The sequence below is a fragment of the Hemitrygon akajei genome, chromosome 6, assembly GCF_048418815.1.
Source record: "Hemitrygon akajei chromosome 6, sHemAka1.3, whole genome shotgun sequence".
In the NCBI taxonomy this organism is placed as follows: Eukaryota; Metazoa; Chordata; class Chondrichthyes; order Myliobatiformes; family Dasyatidae; genus Hemitrygon; species Hemitrygon akajei.
Window position 1 is genome coordinate 97,116,509 of NC_133129.1, and position 19,750 is coordinate 97,136,258.

The 19,750-nt window shown below is 43.7% G+C and overlaps 1 protein-coding gene across 5 annotated transcripts in view; it reads right to left on the reverse strand.

The window, feature by feature from the left end:
• cntrob (centrobin, centrosomal BRCA2 interacting protein) overlaps positions 1–19,708 on the reverse strand; it is a 93,939-nt gene extending 74,231 nt beyond the window's left edge. For 4 of the 5 annotated variants that reach the window (XM_073048956.1, XM_073048958.1, XM_073048954.1 and 1 more), the window contains exons 1-4: positions 19,635–19,708; positions 13,922–14,632; positions 8,204–8,288; positions 6,526–6,607 (exon numbers count right to left, since the gene is read on the reverse strand). In XM_073048956.1, the coding sequence (XP_072905057.1) occupies positions 6,526–6,607; positions 8,204–8,288; positions 13,922–14,563 (809 nt within the window). In that variant the 5' untranslated portion in view covers positions 14,564–14,632; positions 19,635–19,708. Of the gene's footprint in view, positions 1–6,525; positions 6,608–8,203; positions 8,289–13,921; positions 14,633–17,166; positions 18,342–19,634 lie in introns of those variants that run through there. The other variant, XM_073048955.1, reaches the window with a different exon arrangement.
• Between the last annotated feature and the right edge of the window lie 42 nt (positions 19,709–19,750).

Consider the following 19,750-nt stretch of genomic DNA (forward strand, 5'->3'; position numbering starts at 1 on the left):
TTATTAATCGACATTGACTATAATCTCCTTTAGTAAGAGGTAAAATTTCACTTTTATCCCAATTTATTTTGTAACCTGATATTTTCCCATATTCTTCTAATCTATAGGATAATTTACGCAACGAGTGCAATGGGTTTGTTAAATAAAGCAGAACATCATCAGCAAATAAGTTAATCTTGTATTCTTCCTGATTAACTCTGAAACCCTTAATATCTGGGTCCATTCTAATTAATTCAGCTAATGGTTCTATCGCCAACACAAACAAAGCAGGTGATAATGGACAACCTTGCCTAGTTGACCTTGTTAACTGAAATGGTGTTGAAATTTGACCATTTGTCACTACTTTAGCTTTGGGATTAGTATTTAAGGTTTTAATCCATTTTATAAAAGATACTCCTAATCCATATTTTTCCAATACCTTAAATAAAAACTCCCATTCCAATCTATCAAATGCTTTTTCTGCATCTAAAGCAACTACCACACTCATTTCCTCCCTCTTTTGAGCCAAATGAATTATACTAAATAACCGAGTTACATTATCTGCCAATTGTCTATTTTTAATAAATCCTGTTTGATCCATATGTATTAATTTTGGTAAGTATTTAGATAATCTGTTAGATAAGATTTTTGCTATTATTTTATAATCAGTGTTTAACAAAGAAATAGGTCTATATGATGTTGGCTTTAAAAGATCTCTATCTTTTTTTGGCAATACTATTAAAATAGCTGTCGAAAAAGATTCTGGAAGTTTATGCATTCTTTCCGCTTGATGTATTAACTCCATAAAAGGAGGAATTAATAAATCTTTAAACTTTTTATAAAATTCAGGCAGAAAACCATCTTCTCCTGGAGATTTATTACTTTGAAATGATCCTAGAGCTTCTTCGACCTCTTTTAATGTAAAAGACATATCTAATCCCTTCTGTTCTTCCGTATTCAATTTTGGAAGAGTTATTTGTGATAAAAACCTTTCTATCTTGACATTATCATTTTGTGATTCTGATTTATACAATTCAGAATAAAAATTCTTGAAAGTTTCATTAATTTCTAAAGGTTTATAAGTAATTTTATTTACTCTTGTTCGAATTGCATTTATCGTTTTAGAAGTCTGGTCTGTTTTTAACTGCCATGCAAGGACCTTATGTGATCTTTCACCTAGTTCATAATATCTCTGTTTAATTCTCATAATTGCTTTTTCTGTTCGATATGTCTGAAGTGTACTATATTGTAACTTCTTATTAATAAGTTGTCTTCGTTTTTCTTCTGTCATACATCTTTGAGATTTTTTCTAATTTTGTAATCTCTTTTTCCAATTGATCTATTTCCATCATATATTCCTTCTTAATTTTAGAAGTATAACTTATTATCTGACCTCTCAAATATGCCTTCATTGCTTCCCACAATATAAATTTATTATCAACTGAATGTGAATTTGTATCTAAAAAGAACTGAATCTGCTTTTTCATAAAATCACAAAAATCTTGACGTTTTAGTAATATTGAATTAAATCTCCATCTATAAATTGATCCCTCTTTATCTATCATTATCATTGTCATTATCAAAGGAGAATGATCTGACAATATTCTCCCTCTATATTCCATATTTTTCACTCTATCTTGAATATTCGTTGATAATAGGAAAAAATCTATCCTTGAATATGTTTTATGTCTATTTGAATAAAATGAATAATCTCTTTCTTTTGGGTTAATTCTTCTCCATATATCAATCAAATTGAAGTCTTTCATCAATGATAGAGTTAATTTTGCTACTTTTGATTTTGTGACAACCTTTGTTGATCTATCTAAAACTGGATCTAGACAAAAGTTAAAATCTCCACCTATTAATATTTTGTCATATGCGTTAGCCAAATTCAGAAAGACCTCTTGTATAAATTTTACATCATTTTCATTTGGTGCATAAATATTCATAAGAGTCCATAGTTCTGAAAAAATTTGACAATGTATAATTACATATCTCCCCGCCGAATCAATTAATACGTTTTGTATTTTAATTGGTAAATTTTTATTAACCAAAATTGCAACTCCTCTCGCCTTTGAATTAAATGAAGCTGCAATAACATTTCCAACCCAGTCTCTTATTAATTTCTGATGTTCTATCTCTGTTAAGTGTGTTTCTTGTAAAAAAGCTACATCTATTTTCATTTTTTTAATGTATGTTAAGATTCTTTTTCTTTTCACCGGTCCATTAAGCCCATTAACATTAAAACTTTAAAAATTCAGTAAATTAGTCATTATTTTTAATTATGTTACTCCAATCTATGATAACACCTAATCTTTCAACTTTTGTGGTATCTTGGGAAATCTTTCTAAAATTCTCCATGTTGCTATGTGTGTCCTCACCGATCATCCAGGCAGAAAGATAGAAGAAAAATAGAGTATAAAGAAAAAAACAAAATACCCCCCTACTAATGTTGTGAAATAAAAAGAACACAACATTACCCCCCTCTGTTGTACGGGTCATGGCAATCGCCATGATTACACACGTGAATCCCGCAGTAATCGATCCAAAGCTCCCCAGCCCCCCCCGCAACATAAAAAAGTATATATATAAGAAGAAAAAAATACTATTCTCAATTAGTATTTCTGAAATTTTGCTTTTCTCCCCTGTTTCATACTTAAATGTCCATCACTTCCATTCACTGTCTCTGTCTTCATCTTTAATCCATTACGCTTGGAAATCTCTGTGTAATTAGTGAATAGTTGGGAATTTTTGTGCGAACTCCTCCGCATCTCGATAATCGGTAAAAAATCTTCTTTTTCCCTCCTCCAAAAAAATTATCAGTGTTGCTGGGAGACGCATTATAAATTTATAACCCTTTTCCCATAAAACTTTTTTCGCTGGGTTAAATTCCTTCTTTCTCTTCAAAAGGTTATAACTTATATCAGGATAGAAAAGAACTGCCTTCCCTGCTATCATCAATGGCCCGTTTCTCTTTTTGGCACATTGGGAGCCGCCTTCAGGATCTTTTCTTTATCTTGGTATCTTAAGCATTTTATCAAAATTGATCATGGATTTTGATCAGCTTGAGGTCTTGACCTTAAGGCTCTATGAGCCCTTTCAATTTCAATTAGAGTTTCTCCTTCCATTTCCAATTTTTCAGGGATCCATTTTTGAAAAAATTTATTGGGTCTTCTCCTTCTATATCTTCTTTAAGTCCAACAATTTTAATATTGTTTTGTCTACTAAAATGTTCAAGCTTATCAATTTTTTCCAACAATTGTTTTCTTTCTGATGTCCAGGCAGTAATATCATCTTCCATTTTATTCATTCTTTCAACCATGTCTTCCGTTGTAGTTTCCAAATCTATAATTCTCTTTTCCATTTTATCCTGTCTTTTTGTCATTTTATCAAACATAATCTCCATATTTATCTTTTTTTGGGATTACTTTTAATGCGTTTGATTTTTCTAATTCACGCATTATCTGCATCAAAGTCTTTTCTATATTTCCAGAAAAACTTTTACCTCCATCTTCGTCTGATTTTTCCAGAGAATCTGAAACTACCTCAGATTCACTTTCACTTTCGGTTTCAATCGTAACTGGGATTTGTAGTTCAGGTTGCTCTCGTTTGCGCATGCTCCTTCCTTCACGTTTGCGCAGTTCTCGTTGGTCTTTTTCTTTAGAAATGGTCGATGTTGTCGCAGTTTCCTGTTCTGTATTGCCGGTGGTATAATGTACCTGAGTCCGCGGTTCTTTGACAGAAGTGGGCCTTGATTCTGTTCCAACTTGCGTTGTCTTCACGGTAGTAGTTTTCTTCATCTTCTGTTTGTGAGGCATAACTTGAAACAATCCGGAGTAGTTTATAAGTAACTTTTAGAAAGTATTGACTAACTTTTCTTCACTTAAACATTAATTTACTGATTTTTTACGTGAGAGCTGGGTTCCAGCGTCTCGATCCTACGTCATCAAGTGACGTCCCCATGATCGTGACATCTGAACAGACACCAAAATGTTAGTGTACAAAGCAGTGGTGATCCCAACACTCCTGTATGCATCAGAAACCTGGACAACATATCGACGACATCTGAAGGCACTTGAAAAGTTCCATCATTGCTGTCTTTGAAACATCTTAAATACCAGCTGGGATGATAGAAGAACCAACGTCAGCATGCTAAATGAAGCAAAAACAAGCAGCATTGAAGCCTACGTCATCAAGAACCAACTAAGATGGAGCGGTCATGTTGTTCGGATGAAAGATGAACGTCTGCCGAAATAAATCTTCGACTCCCAGCTTAAAGAAGGCAAACGTAAAAGAGGCGGACAACAGAAGAGATTCAAAGTCGTCTTAAAAGCCAACATGAAGAAATGTAACATCGATATCAACAACTGGGAAACCAATGCCAAGGACAGGAAACTCTGGCAGACCATCATCCGAGAAGGAACAGCAACTTTTGAAGCCAACAGATGTGCAAAATTAGAAGAAAAGAAAAGAAAATGGAAAGAGAGGCAGCAACAACCAAAACTCAATCTGCCATCTGGAACTACCTGTCCTGAATGCGGAAGGACTTTCAAAGCCAAGTTTGGACTCATAAGCCACTTGAGAGCCCATAAATAGATCAACAGAACAAAGACCATCATCCTCGACCTTGAGGGATAGCCACAACAACAATCAGGTCAATATCACTTTGCTGGCAGTAAGAGCTTGCTGTACATGCTGGCTGCCAGAACTTCTATAATTTCCAAAAGGCTTCACTGCCACACAGTGCTCCTAACCTCGGTGGGCAAATGCAAGGCTGCACCAGCCAGTGGGGCAGCTGCCTCCTCGTCTCACCCTCTCCCTGGTGCAGAAGCATCAAAAAGGTTCAGGAACCCTCTGCTGGAGGCCAGTCCGAGTCACACATGGGAGTTCCAGGTGGCAGAGGCCCTTTGGTCTACAATGTTGTGCTGATCTTATAATCTACTCTAGGATCAATATAACCCTGCCCTCCCACATGCCTACCCAAGATTTCCTTAATTGTCCTAAATGCATCTGCCTTTACCACCACCCACAGCATTGCATTTCATGCACCCAAAACACTGTGTAACAAAAACTTACCTCTGATATTCAACCCCATATTTTCCTCCAACTACCATAAAATTATAAGCAACACAGAGAGTTAAAAGAAAAGCTAGAGGAACTCAGCAGGTCAGGCGGCCTCTATGTAAATGAATAAACAGTTGAGGTTTTGGGCTGAGATCCTTCTTCAGGACTGAAATGGAATGGGGAAGAGACAAGAATAAAAAGGTGCGGGGATGGGGAAAGAAGATAGCCAGGTGGTAGGTGAAGCCAGATGGTTGGGAAAGGTAAAGGGCTAGAGAGGAAGGAATCTAATAGGAGAAGAGGGTGGATTACACAAGAAAGGGAAGAAGGAGGGGATCCAGGGGGAGGTGATAGGCAAGGGAGGAGAGGTCAAAGGCCAGAGTGGGGAACAGAAGAAGAAGGGAGTGAGAGGGAAAATAATTTTTTCTTTTTACAGGAAGGAGAAATCAATATTCCTACCATTAAGCTGGAGGCTACCCAGACAGAATATAAGGTGATGCTTCTCCACCAAGGATTGCCTCATCTTGGTACAAGAGGAGGCCATAGACCAACATGCCGCTACAGTAATAGAAATAAGAATTAAAATGTTTGGTCATTGGGAAGTTACACTTTTGGGGGATGCAGCAGAGGTGCTTGACTAAGCAGTCCTCCAATTTATGATGGGTCTCATCGATGTAGAAGAGGCCGCATCAGGAGCACTGGACACAATAGATGACCCCAGCAGATTTGCAGGTAAAGTGCTGCCTCACCTGGAAGGACTGTTTGGGCCCCTGAATGGAGGTGAGAGAGGAGGTAAATGTGTAGGCCTGATGGAGATTAGTGCACAGGGACAAATGGACAAGGGAATCACGGAGGGAGTGATCCCTCTGGAAAGCAGAGAGTCAGAGGAGGTGAAGATAAGTTTAGTGGTAGGATCCCTTTGGAGATGGCAAAAGTTGCAGGGGATGATGTGTTGGATGAAGAGGCTCATGGGGTGGTAGGTAAAGACAAGACCTTAAAGTTATGCTCTCTTGTGTGAGCTATTCCCACCTTCAAGATGTCATCTCCAGTGTACAAGTGTAATTGAAGCCAACATGACAAAGTGATTACTTGAGTGTTTGGCTGTGTACCTTGGGAAAAAGTCTCTCTGGCTGTCCACTCATCTATACAGAAATTTGCATCATATAGCAATGAAACAGGCCATTCGGGCCATCGTATATGCCACCCATCAACCATCCATTGACGCTGATCCCATTTCATTCGCCCCTAACTTCCATCAGCTCCTTCCCAGATCCTACCCTTTTCCCACACACTAGCAATTTCCATGACCCACACAGTCAGAGGGAGAACATGCAAACTCCACAGAGTCAGACAGTGCAGGAGGTTGGGATCAAACCTGGGTCTCTGGAGCTGAGAGGCAGTGATCCTCTGTGGTCCCCAAAACCCCTCCCCAACCTAAAGTAGGGGGGCACTCACAATGCCTGCCAACCCCTGACCCTCACCCACCTCAGCAGGGAGCTGGTGCATTCACTTTCATATGGGTCGTCATCTCTCCGCTGCTCGTCAGCCGGACTGACGGTATCACTCCCTGCGGGGAAGGCACACGATTAGACCTGAGGGTGCTACCAAGCAGAGAGTTCAAATAAACTGCTTTCACCCATGTCCTCCTGTTTCTCTGGTCTCAAGGGTTACCAAATCAGCCAAATGTTGAACAGTACAGCACAGGAAAGACCCTATGGCCACAATGCCAATTTATACTAACCTCGTTCATCTTCACTTGGTCCATTCCCTGCACATTCATTTGCCTGTATAAATGCCTTTTAAACACCATCATACATGTTTCCACCACCTCCCTTGGCAGCTGTTCCAGACATCCACCACCCTGTGTAAAAATAAAACTTGTCCTGTCAACTTTCTCCCTCAAAACTTAAATACATCCCCTCTTGTACTTGACACTTCTATCCTGACTGAACCTCTGAATCAAAGCCTCTATATCCTTCCTGTAATCTCATGCATGATGGTGGCCAAACAGATCTATCCAGCCTCACCTCCCTTGCCACGTATCCAAAACCTTGCAGGTCTTTGTTGCTGCTGAATTGGACCATGCCTTGTCTATCTCCAACTACTTGTTAACTATGATGAAGGTTCCTGGCTCCATCACTCAGCAGGTCCAAGACCTCTACCATTTGGGTCAAATTTTTATTTCTCCCCTCCCTTCCCATTAAATTTTTCCAACAATTAACAATCCCTGCCCCTCCCTCCATCCTCGCCATTCATCCCAAGCTCCTGTTCAGAAAAGATAGTTTCTTCACAATCACTAGTCTTGGCAATTTTAAAGACTTCTTTTAATCTTATTTATTTACAGTACTATCCAAAAGTCTTAGGCCTACATACATAGCTAGGGTACCTAAAACCTATGTCTGTAGTCATTTTATGTATTGTACTGTACTGCTGCCGCAAAAATAAATAATGACATGTGAGTGATGATAGACCTGATTCCGATCTGGGTCTCTATTGTGGACTGAGAGTGGGAAGGGGGCAGGGAGAGGGGAATCATGGTTGGGAAAAGGAGAAGGGAGAAGGGAAGGAGCAGGAAGCACCAGAGAGATATTCAGTAATGATCAATAGTTGTTTGGAATCATGTGATCTTAACTGGTGTCTCAGGGCTAGGTGCGTCTGCACCCGCACCGCTCCCAACCCTGGCACTCCTCCTCTGCCACCTGACCCACACCCCTCCTATGGCTCTCCACCCCCCGCCATTCCTAACATCCTTTGCTCCCGCCAGATTTACAAGCTCGCTCTCCGCTTCACGTTGACAAATACAGTACTGTGTTGAAGTCTTAGACAACCTAGCTATAGTATATATATGTGCCTAAGACTATTGCACAGTACTATATTTTATTTATTTAAAGACACAGTACGGTAATAAGCATTGCGGCCATGAGAAGACTGTATAAACTTCTTACGGACAGCATTGAGAATTGAACCTGAGTCACTGGTGCTGTTATAGCATTATGCTAACCATTACGCTACCTGTTAGCAGCACAAGAACTAGCCTCGGGTTCACTGAGCTGGCCAAGATCAGAATGGATAGCCTACTGTGTGTATGTGTGACACAACATTTACCCTGTACTCACCTTTCCCTATCCCCCCTACCGTTGTGGAGAAGCAGCTAGATACTCACTATGGGTGAGATCCTGAGAGAATTTCAACATGCTGTGAAGGTGGGATCGCACCGACTCCATCTCAGAGATGTGCCTGGATCCAGCCTGAGGCAGAGAGAAATATACGCCGATCAGGGGAATAGAACTGTGTTCAACGCTTACAGCAATGCTGTGGTTATATAAAGCATAAGAAATAAACACAGGAATAAGCCATTCAACTCCTCACATTTGCTATGCTATTCCAAGAGGTCGTGACTGATCTTGCATCTCCCTAATCCCTGATCTTTCAGCTCCAACTCCAACAGGGGTTCTAAACCTTTTTTATGCCATGCACCAATACCATTAACTGTGAAGTCTGTGGACCCCATGTTGGGATCTACAAGTCTGCAGGTGACACCACTGCAGTGGGCTACATCTCAAATAATGATGAATCACAGTACAGGAACCTCCAAGAGGACCACAATCTTGTCATGGTTTGGAGGCTTGCGTGCCTTGATGGACCCGGAGAGCTATGTTGGCTGGAGTTAGTGCTTTATGTTTTGGGTTCTTGGTAGGGTTATTCATGCCAAACAGGTTAAAGGGTTGAGGCCAGACAAGGAGTGGTCCACCGGACCTCTGGGTTCTGGGGTTCAGCTCAGGGCTAACAACCCTGACTGGTAAAACAAAATTTTTACGGAAACAGCAATGAAGAATCCTTCTACATCTGAGTGTGACGGTATTCCCGAGTCTCCACCTGGGACTTGCATGACTGACGGCAGTGAAAACGAATGATAGCTCCTGACACAATGAAAAAGGCACTGAACACTGCCAGGGTGGAGGATCTTCTCTGTTTATCTTGCTGATTATTTGCCAAATCTACACTAAAATTGAGTGTTTTATGTACAAAAACACTCGAGTCTCTCTGTACACCAACACTTTTCAATCTTTTAACTGAAAAAACACACCAAGCTGCTTTTTTACTACACAAAGATCAAACTTGAAAGCCGAGTACAAGGCTTTGGCAGGATTCAGAGAAGTGGGGATGAACAGAGGGATCTTGAGGTCCACAGCCCTCAAAGTTGCCTCCCAAGTTGACAGGGTGGTTAAGAAGGCATATAGTGTGTTAACCTTCATTAGTTAGGAGCCGAGTTCAGTAATGTTGCAGGTTTATAAAACCCTGGTTAAACCACACAGAGAGTACCGTGGTCAGCTCTGGTCACCTCATTATCGAAAGAATTTGGAAGCTATAGAAAGGGTGACGAGATTTAACAGGTTACTGCCTGGATAAGAAAATAGGTTGAGCAAACTAGTGCTTTTCTCCTTGGAGCAAAGAAGAATGAGAGATGACTTGATAGATAATGAGAGACATAAATAAAGTAGACAGTCAGCTTTTTCCACCAGGGCAGCAATTGCCAATACCAGAGGACATCTGTTTAAGGTGAGTGGAGCAAAGTTTAGGGGAAGATTTCAGAGGAAACTTTTTTCTTTGTATTTTATTTTTTTATTGAAGTTCATCATAAACAAACATTTCCATAAGATGTATTTCAGACATTGTACATATATATGATATAATCATATATATCACAAATCTCCACGAAATATTTATCTGAGGTATACACTTATAGAAAAGAGTGGAAAGAAAAAACAAGCAAAAGGAAAAAACTATGTACAAGTAGGGAGTGAACTTTTTTTGGAAACTTTTTTTTAAACACAGAGTGGTGGGTGCCTGGAATATACTGCCAGGAACGGTTGTAGAGGCTGATATAATAGGGACATTTAAGACACTCTTATATAGACACATGGATATAAGAAAAATGGAGGGCTATGGGCTGTGTCGGAAGGAAGGTTAGATTGCTGTGGAGTAGGTTTACATAGGTCAAAACAACACCATGGGCCGAAGGACCCGTACTGAACTGCATTGGCCTACGTTCTAAAGGTAGATGAGCTCACATTTTCCACATATATTTTACTGTTTATCTACATACCCATTCACTTGACCTGTCCATATCCCTCTGAAGTCTGTATCCCCCCCCCCTCCCCACACCACACACCAAAACCCAGCTAAGTACCTTCAACAACCTCTGATCCCCTCACATGAATCAGTTGTGAACAGCTGGAAACTCAGTAACAACAACCCATTATCCACTGCCTCTCAACCCTCAGAAAAGAGTTATATAGCATGAAAACAAGCCCTTTGACTCAATTCATTTCCAAGCTAGTCCAGTTTGCCTGTGTTAATCACGTTTACCTTGGAATTTTTCCTACTCATGCACTGTCTAAATGTATAGGGGCAGAATTAGGCCATTTGGTCTGTTCCGCCATTTCATCATGGCTGATCTATTTCCCTCTCAACCCCAATCTCCTGCCTTCTCCCTGTACCCCTTCGTGTCCTGACTAATGAAGAATCTGTCAACCCCTATCTTAAATATACCCGATGACTTGACCTCCACAGCCACCTGGGGCAATGAATTCCATATTCACCACCCTCTGGCTGAAGAAATTCCTCCTCATCTCCATTCTAAATGGACGTCCTTCTATAGCAAGGGTTCCCAACCTGGGATCCACCAAACCCTCAGTTAATAGTAGGCATCCATAGCATCCAAAAAATGGTTGAGAACTCCTGCTCTATTCTGAGGCTGCGCCCTCTGGTCCTAGACCTCTCCGCTTAGGAAACATCTACTTTATCGAGACCTTTCAACAATCAATGGGTTTCAATGAGATTACTGAAATCCAGTTCAATTATCATTGTAAACACTTCTAAAAGTTCCTCTGGCAGCTTATTACAGATACTCAACACTCTCTGTGTGAAAGACTGTTCTATGTCTGTTAGCCAATCCTCAACCCATGCCAGTAGATTCCCCTCTGATTGTGCTTAATAATGTTTCGAGCAGTATCTTACCAAGTGCTTACTGAAAGTACAAATACATCATGTAAACCACTTCACCCTCATCTATTCTACAAGTTACAACCTTAAAAACTTACGGATTTCTCAAATATGTTATTCTTTTGAATTTGTCCAGTCCAATTATTCTTTTCAGTGGTCTTTTACCATTTCCCTTAGAACAGACTCCAACACTTACAATGTGAATCTAATTGATCTAGAACTGCCCACTTTCTCTCTCCCTCCATTTGTAAACAACAGGGTTACAAATGAAACTTCCAGTCTGTCAGAACCATTCTAGAATACATGGAATCACCTTTCAAGGCAATTACTGTAACTATAGACTGGACTAAATATCAGGAGAATACATTCAAACCAACCAAGGTAAATCCTAAATTTAAATAAACATAACCTTTGTTGGAAATAGAAACTGGCCTCAGTAAAAAGTGAACATAAAACTGATAGATTGTAGTTAAACATCCAGCAATTTCAACGATTTTATTTGAAGAGGGAATCTTGCTATCTGGATTAGTCAGGATGCCAAAGGTTACGGTGAGAAGTAGGAAAATGAGTTTGAGAGGGATAATAAATCAGCAACGATGGAATAGCAGAGCAGACTCAATGGATCAAATGGCCTAATTCTCCTCCTATACCTTATGTTCTTATCTTGGTTTGGTCTAGGTACATTCAGTAAATGAACCAGCATGAACTCTGAACTGTCTTTTACCTCCAGTCACAGAATCTTTGCAGAGGAAGGCCATTCAGCTGAATACCTGCCAACTCTAAAGAGCTACCACACTTATGCCTGTGTACTTGCTAGTCATTCTGAAGTGCCTGGCTTCACTCACGCTGAAGGAACTGATGATACTGTTTCCACTGCACCTACAGGCAGTGATTTCCAGAACAAAAGAAAAACAAACTGCTGGAGGAACTCAGCAGGTTGGGAAGCGTCTGTGGAGGGAAAAGGACATTCAACGTTTCAGGTCAAGACCCTTCATCTGGACTGGAGCTACAGTGATTAGACACTGCATAAAATAAACGCTTTTCATCGTGTCAGCCCCAAGTCTTTCCCAGTCACTACCCTCAACTGTACATAGACGTACAGAACCGCAAAAGTCTATTAGGAGCATATATATAACTAGGGTTCCTAAGACTTTTACACAGAAAGATGATAAGACACAGGAGCAGAATTAGGCCATTCAGCCCATCGAGTCTGCTCCGCCATTCCAACATGGCTGATCCTCAATCCCACTCAACCCCATATACCTGTCCTCTCAACTTATCCTTTGATAACCTGACCAATCAGGAAACTATCAATTTTCGCTTTAAATATATCCATGGTCTTGTCCTCTACAGGTGTCTGTGGCAGAGCACTCCACAGATTCACCACCCTCTGGCTAAAAAAAAATTCCTTCTTACCTCTGTTCTAAAGGGTTGCCCCTCAATTTTGAGGCTGTGCCATCTAGTTCTGGACACCCCCCACCATCGGAAACATCCCCTCCACATCCAACTTGTCTAGTCCATTCAACATTCGGTAGGTACCAATAAGATTTACCCCCTTCTAAATTCGATTGAGTACAGGCCAAAGCATACACACTTTGATAATAAATTTACTGTGAATATTCCCTTGGCTCACTGGAACTGCCCCTGGATTCCTTGGTAAACAGCTATGTTGCAATAGTACAGTAGGCACTCAGAGCGGTGGGACTCAGCCAGTCCTGTGAAGTGTACTGGTCTCCCCACCACTGAGGATATCCATCATCCAGGACCCCTACCACCCAGGCCATGCTCTCTATGCTGATCAGGCAGGAGGTACAGCAGCCCAAAAGCCCACCCTCAAGATTCAACAGCAGCTTCATGTCCACTGCCATCGGGTTGTTCAACCAACCTGACACACTTTCCTTTTCCTCTCAACTTGCAATGGAGTTATGTTTATTTTGTTGCTTAACTTTGCGCATGTGTCGGTATAATTTATGTTAAATTAAGTTTTTTTTAAATTTAGAGCTACAGCAAGGTAACAGGCATTTCTGATTCAACAAGCCAAATTACATCCATGTGATCAATTAACCTACTAATCGGTATGTCTTTGGATGTGGAAGGAAATTGAGGCACCCAGAGGAAACCACAACCTCCTTACAGAGAGTGGCTGAACTGAACCCGAGAAGCTGGTGCTGTAATAGCTTTACACTAACCACAATGCCGCCCCCTTCCACAAGTTTATGTTAACTTTTGTGGGTCACATACTGGGGTGTTGGGAGGCGGGGTGGAGACGCTTATACCAAAGGAGTGCAAGGCGTTCCTTCCCTCCGCTAGCCTCAGGTCACCCTTGGCAAGGTGTAGTACAGTACCTGGGTCACATGATGCCATGGGAGCAGGTGGTGCAGATCATAAGTCCTGGTTATGTGACCACTGACGCCAAGCAATCTCTGAAGAGTATTGATAATGGATGGGGTCACCTGTCTTGTAAAGACACTGCCCAGAAGGTGGCAATGGCAAACCACTTCTGTAGATAAAACTTGCCAAGAACAATCATGGTCTATTTCATACAACACGGCACAAAACAAATGAACGTACTGTGCTGCTGCAGCAAGAAGCTAATTTTCATGGGATAAGATCATCATATCTAGGAGCAGAATTTGGCCATTTGCCCATCAAGTCTGTTCCATCATTTCAACATGGCTGATTTATTATCCCTGTCAATCCCATTCTCCTGCCTTCTCCCCATAACCTTTGATGCCCTTTCCAATCAAGAACCTATCAATGTATACCCTGGATACCCTGGTACCTGCCTGTGTAAATGAACAAGAACAGACACACAGCAGCAGTATAAAGCAGCAATCATCTCTTGTGTTCACTGTTGAGAGAGGTTCAGGCTTACCTTTGGTCCACTGCTGGTCTCCGCCCTCTTGGACAGTCTCTGGGTCATCTCCACAGCCAGCTCCTCCAGGTCAGGCAGTGCCAAGTGACCAGCAGAGCCCTTGTCCCTGGTGAGGCGAGTCGGCTTTGGGTGTTGGTTGACAATGAGCTCCTTGGGTGCCAATGAGGTGCCCAGGATGCCGTCCTGCAGTCCGATGAAGGGCCGAGACCCAGGAATCTTGGCACAGGGCCTGTCAGTGCAGACAGATGCACCACCATGCTCTGCCATCTCTCCTTGTGCTGAAGCTGAGGTTTGTCTCCTCGACAATGCCACGGTGCAGTTGGGGCGAGTGGCATCCTTTGTCAAGCTTCCACTGATGGAATGCTTGCCTGAGGGCTCCTCTCCCCCTCCAGGAGCAGGCCAGAGTTCAAACTGATGGTTTGTCTGCAGCGAAGTGTAGAGTCTGGTGGTGACCTCCGAGGAGGAGGCAAGCACGGTGCTCGGGCTAGCAGGAAGCGAACGGGCCGAGGCAATGGTAACGGAGTGGGTGACAGAGGGTGCGGCTCCGCTGGGGCTGGGGCTGACTGGGGCAGAGCTTGGCACAGAAAGGGACAGGGGTTCCACGTCACTCAGCAGATCCTCGGCTAGGATGGGGCAGTCCATCACTTTGTGCCGTCTGCTCAAAACCGGGCGTGATCCTCTCCACAGCACAGACTGATCTCTGTCTCACTCCTGTCAATGGAACCAAAGGGAAGATCGGAAGCTGCTTTGTTTGCTTTTAACATTCATGGGATCAGAGTGACATTGGAACATCCCTCCCCACCTCATCCAATCCCACCCCCAAGAGGTACTGAGCTGTGTGGGTCTCTGCCACACACTCTTCAGCCCAAAAGTAATACCTCCCTACTGCCTTCAAACTAACCCAGGGAAGGAGAGGAAGGTAAGGGGTCAGAGTGGTGGGAAGGGACAAGGGATGGGAGGCTCATCTGCTGAGGGTTCTTGAGGTGTGTAGGGGGAGTGGCAGAATGGAAAGAAGTGAGGGGAGCTGGAGTGAGGTGAGGGGGAAGGATAGATTCATGGGGGGAGGGAAGGAGCGGGGGAGGCAGAGTTATGTAAGCCTCTTCCCCTTCCTTCTGACACTACCCCAATTCATCTAAATCCACTCCCTCCAAATCCTCCTCTTTTACCTACACAACGGTATCGTCACCCCTCACCTCCTGTAACCCTTCCCGCTTACCATAACCCCACATTCCCTGTCAAATCTGTCTCTCTGACACAGCCTCCTTATCCTCAAGTACTGTCCTCTCCCTCCACACTACCACCAGTGAGCCTCCCATTTCTTCTCCCTCCCCACCACTGATTCCTTACCTCCCTTTCATTTCTCCTATCCCCTCCTCCCTCCCCCTTACCTCAACACTCCCATTTCTACTTCCCTTCCTCACAACTCTTCCAATGAGAGACCCATTCCCTCTCCTGACCCTCTCACCTCCCCCTAATCTCCATTTACACCCCCATATCCCATTCTTGGTCCCCTCCCCCCAACACTTCCTATTCCTGGACTCCTTTGCCCCGACATCTCCCATTCCTGGACTCCTATCGCCCCCGACGTAGAAACATAGAAAACCTACAGCACAATGTAGGCCTTCAGCCCACAAAGCCGTGCCAACCATATACTTACTTTAGAAATTACCTCGAGTTACCCATACCCTCTATTTTTCTAAGCTCCATGTACCTGACCAGGAGCTCTCAAAAGACCCTATCGATTCCACCTCCACCATCGTTGCCGGCAGCCTATTCCATGCACTCACCACTCTGCGTAAAAAACTTACCCGACATCTCCTCTGTACCTACTTCCAAGCACCTTAAAACTGTGCCCTCTCACGTTGGCCATTTCAGCCCTGGGAAAAAGCGTTCGACTATCCACATGCCTCTCATCATCTTATACACCTTTATCAGGTCACCTCTCATCCTCAGTCGCTCCATGGAAACAAGGCCGAGTTCACTCAACCGATTCTCATAAGGCATGCTCCCCAATCCAGGCAACATCCTTGTAAATCTCCTCTGCACCCTTTCTATGGTTTCTACATCCTTCCTATAGTGAGGCGTCCAGAACTGAGCACAGTACTCCAAGTGGGGTCTGACCAGGGTCCTATATAGCTGCAACATTACCTCTCGGCTCCTAAACTCAATCCCACGATTGATGAAGGCCAATGCCTTCTTAACCACAGAGTCAACCTGTGCAGCAGCTTTGAGTGACCGCAAGATCCCTCTGATCCTCCACACTGCCAAGAGTCTTATCATTAATACTTCATTCTGCCATCATACTTGACCTACCAAAATGAACCACCTCACACTTATCTGGGTTGAACTCCATCTCCCACCTCTCAGCCCAGTTTTGCATCCTATCAATGTCCCATTTTAACCTCTGACAGCCCTCCACGCTATCCACAACACCCCCAACCTTTGTGTCATCAGTAAATTTACTAACCCATCCATCCACTTCTTCATCCAAGTCATTTATAAAAATCACAAAGAGTAAGGGTCCCAGAACAGATCCCTGAGGCACCCCACTGGTGACTGACCTCCATGCAGAATATGACCCACCTACAACCACTCTTTCCCTTCTGTGGGCAAGCCAGTTCTGGATCCACAAAGCAATGTCCCCTTGGATCCCATGCCTCCTTACTTTCTCAATAAGCCTTGCATGGGGTACCTTATCAAATGCCTTACTGAAATCCATATACACTACATCTACTGCTCTTCCTTCATCAATGTGTTTAGTCACATCCTCAAAAAATTCAAACAGGCTCGTAAGGCATGACCTGCCTTTGACAAAGCCATGCTGATATTCCTAACCATATTCTGCATCTTCAAATGTACATAAATCCTGCATCTCAGGATCTTTTCCATCAGCTTACCAACCACTGAGGTAAGGCTCACTGGTCGATAATTTACTGGGCAATCTCTACTCCCTTTTTTGAATAATGGAACAACATCTGCAACCCTCCAATCATCCGGAACGTCTCTCGTCCCCATTGATGATGCAAAAAGATCATCGCCAGAGGCTCAGCAATCTCCTCCCTCGCCTCCCACAGTCACCTGGGGTACATCTCATCCGGCCCCAACTTGATGCTTTCCAAAAGCTCCAGCACATCCTCTTTCTTAATGTCTATATGCTCAAGCTTTTCAGTCCGCTGTAAGTCATCCCTACAATTGTCAAGGTTCTTTTCCTTAGTGAATACTGAAGCAAAGTATTCATTAAGTACCTCTGCTATCTCCTCCGGTTCCATACACACTTTTTCACTGTCACACTTGATTGGTCCTATTCTCTCACATCCAATCTTCTTGCTCTTCACATACTTGTAGAATGCCTTGGGGTTTTCCTTAATCCTCCTCGCCAAGGCCTTCTCATGGCCCTTTCTGGCTCTCCTAATTTCATTCTTAAGCTCCTTCCTGCTAGCTTATAATCTTCTAGATCTCTATCATTACCTAGTCTTTTGAATCTTTCCTAAGCTTTTCTTTTCTTCTTGACTAGATTTTCAACAGCCTTTGTACAGCACAGTTGCTATACCCTACCATCCTTTCCCCGTCTCATTGGAACGTACCTAGGCAGAACTCCACGCAAATATCCCCTGAGCATTTGCCACATTTCCCTGAGAACATCTGTTCCCAATTAATGCTTCCAAGTTCCAGCCTGATAGCTTTCCCAACTTGTCTATTCCTATCCCTCTCCAATGGTATGGTAAAGGAGATAGAACTGTGATCACTATCTCAAAAATGCTCTCAAACTGAGAGACCTGACACCTGACCAGGTTCATTTCCCAATACCAGATCAAGCACAGCCTCTCCTCTTCTAGGCTTATCTACCTATCGTGTCAGGAAACCTTCCTGAACACACCTAACAAACTCCACCCCATCTAAACCCCTTGCTCTAGGGAGATGCCAATCAATATTTGGGAAATTAAAATCTCCCACCACAAAAACCCTGTTATTATTACAACTTTACAGAATCTGTTTCCCTATCTGCTCCTCAATGTCCCTCTTACTATTGGGTGGTCTAACTTCCACCCACAGAGACTCTGTAGACAATCCCACCATGACTTCCTCCTTTTCTGCAGCCGTGACACTATCTCTGATCAGCAGTGTCACGCCCCCACCTCTTTTTCCTCCCTCCTTATCCTTTCTGAAACATCTAAAGCCTGGCACTCTAAGTAGCCATTCCTGCCCCGAACCATCCAAGTCTCTGTAATGGCCACAATATCATAGCTCCAAGTACTGATCCACGCTCTAAACTCACCCGCTCTGGTCATGATACTCCTTGCATTAAAATAGACACATCTCAAACCATTGGTCTCAGTGTGTCCCTTCTCTATCACCTGCCTATCCTCCCTTTCGCACTGTCTACAAGCTTTCTCTATTTCTGAGCCAACCGCCTCTTCCTCTGTCTCTTCAGTTCGGTTCCCCCCCCCCCCCCCCCAGCAATTCTAGTTTAAACTCTTCCCAATAGCTTTAGCAAACCTCCCCACCAGGATATTGGTCCCCCTCGGATTTAAGTGCAACCCGTCCTTATTGTACAGGTCACACCTGGACCAGAAGAGCTCCCAATGATCCAGAAATCTGAATCCCTGCCCCCCGCTCCAATCCCTCCGCCACGCATTTATCCTCCACCTCATTCTACTCCTATAGTCACTATCAATTGGCGTAGGCAGTAATCCCGAGATTACTACCTTTGAGGTCCTGCTTCACAACTTCCTTCCTAACTCCCTGTAGTCTGTTTTCAGGACCTCCTCCATTTTCCTACTTATGTCATTGGTACCAATATGTACCACGACCTCTAGCTGTTCTCCTTCCCACTTTAGGATATCATGGACGCAATCAGAAACATCCCGGACTCTGGCACCTTATTTGCGTTTATTTCCTGTGTCCACAGAATCGCCTGTCTAACCCTCTAACTATAGAATCCCCTTTTACTGCTGCTTTCTTCCTTTCCCTACCCTTCTGAGACACAGAGCCAGAGACTGTTGCTTCCCCCAGGTAGGCTCCGGTGTGATTACTTGCCTATAGATCCTCTCTATCACCTCCTCACTTTCTCTGATCAGGCAAAGGTCATCGAGCTGCATCCAGGTCCCTAAGGAGCGGCAGCTCGACACACCTGGTGCAGATGTGGCCTTCCGGGAGGCTGGGACATCTCCCTTTCCTGGACTCCTTCCCCTCAATCCCCCCACCCCCCGGACATCTCCCGTTCCTGGAACCTTCCTCCCCCTCCACCTCCTGACATTTCCCGTTCCTTAAACTCTATCCGCGCAGACATCTCCCGTTCCTTGAACCCTATCCACCCGACATCTCCTGTTCCTGGAACCATATCCCCCCGACATCTCCCGTTCCTGGACCCCTTTCCCCCGACATCTCTCCCGAACCGTTACCTTCCTGCCCCCTTACCTTCTCACCCTTCCTCCCTCTTCCACTGACATCTCCTGCTCCCTCCAAACTTTAATGCCCCCGTCACCACACACATCTCCCTCCCTCGGCCTTCCTCATGTTCTCTTCCAGTCCCTCACTCTTTCTCCCTTCCCTTCCATCCTTTCCTCCCGCTCCTGAAACCCACACATACCCCTCTCTCTCCCTCCATCCTTTCCTCCCGCTCCTGACCCTCACACACATCCCTCTTATCCTTACCTCTCACACCTGACCCCCACCCTCCAAGCTTTCCCCATTACTCCCTTCACTCCGTTACCTCTCCCTCTCTTCTTCGATCCCCCGCTCAGGCTCCCGCTCCCTCTCCATAGCAACCGTCTATCCCGTCTCCTGCGACCGCTGGCCATGTAGGACCCCAACTGCTAACCCCGCGGC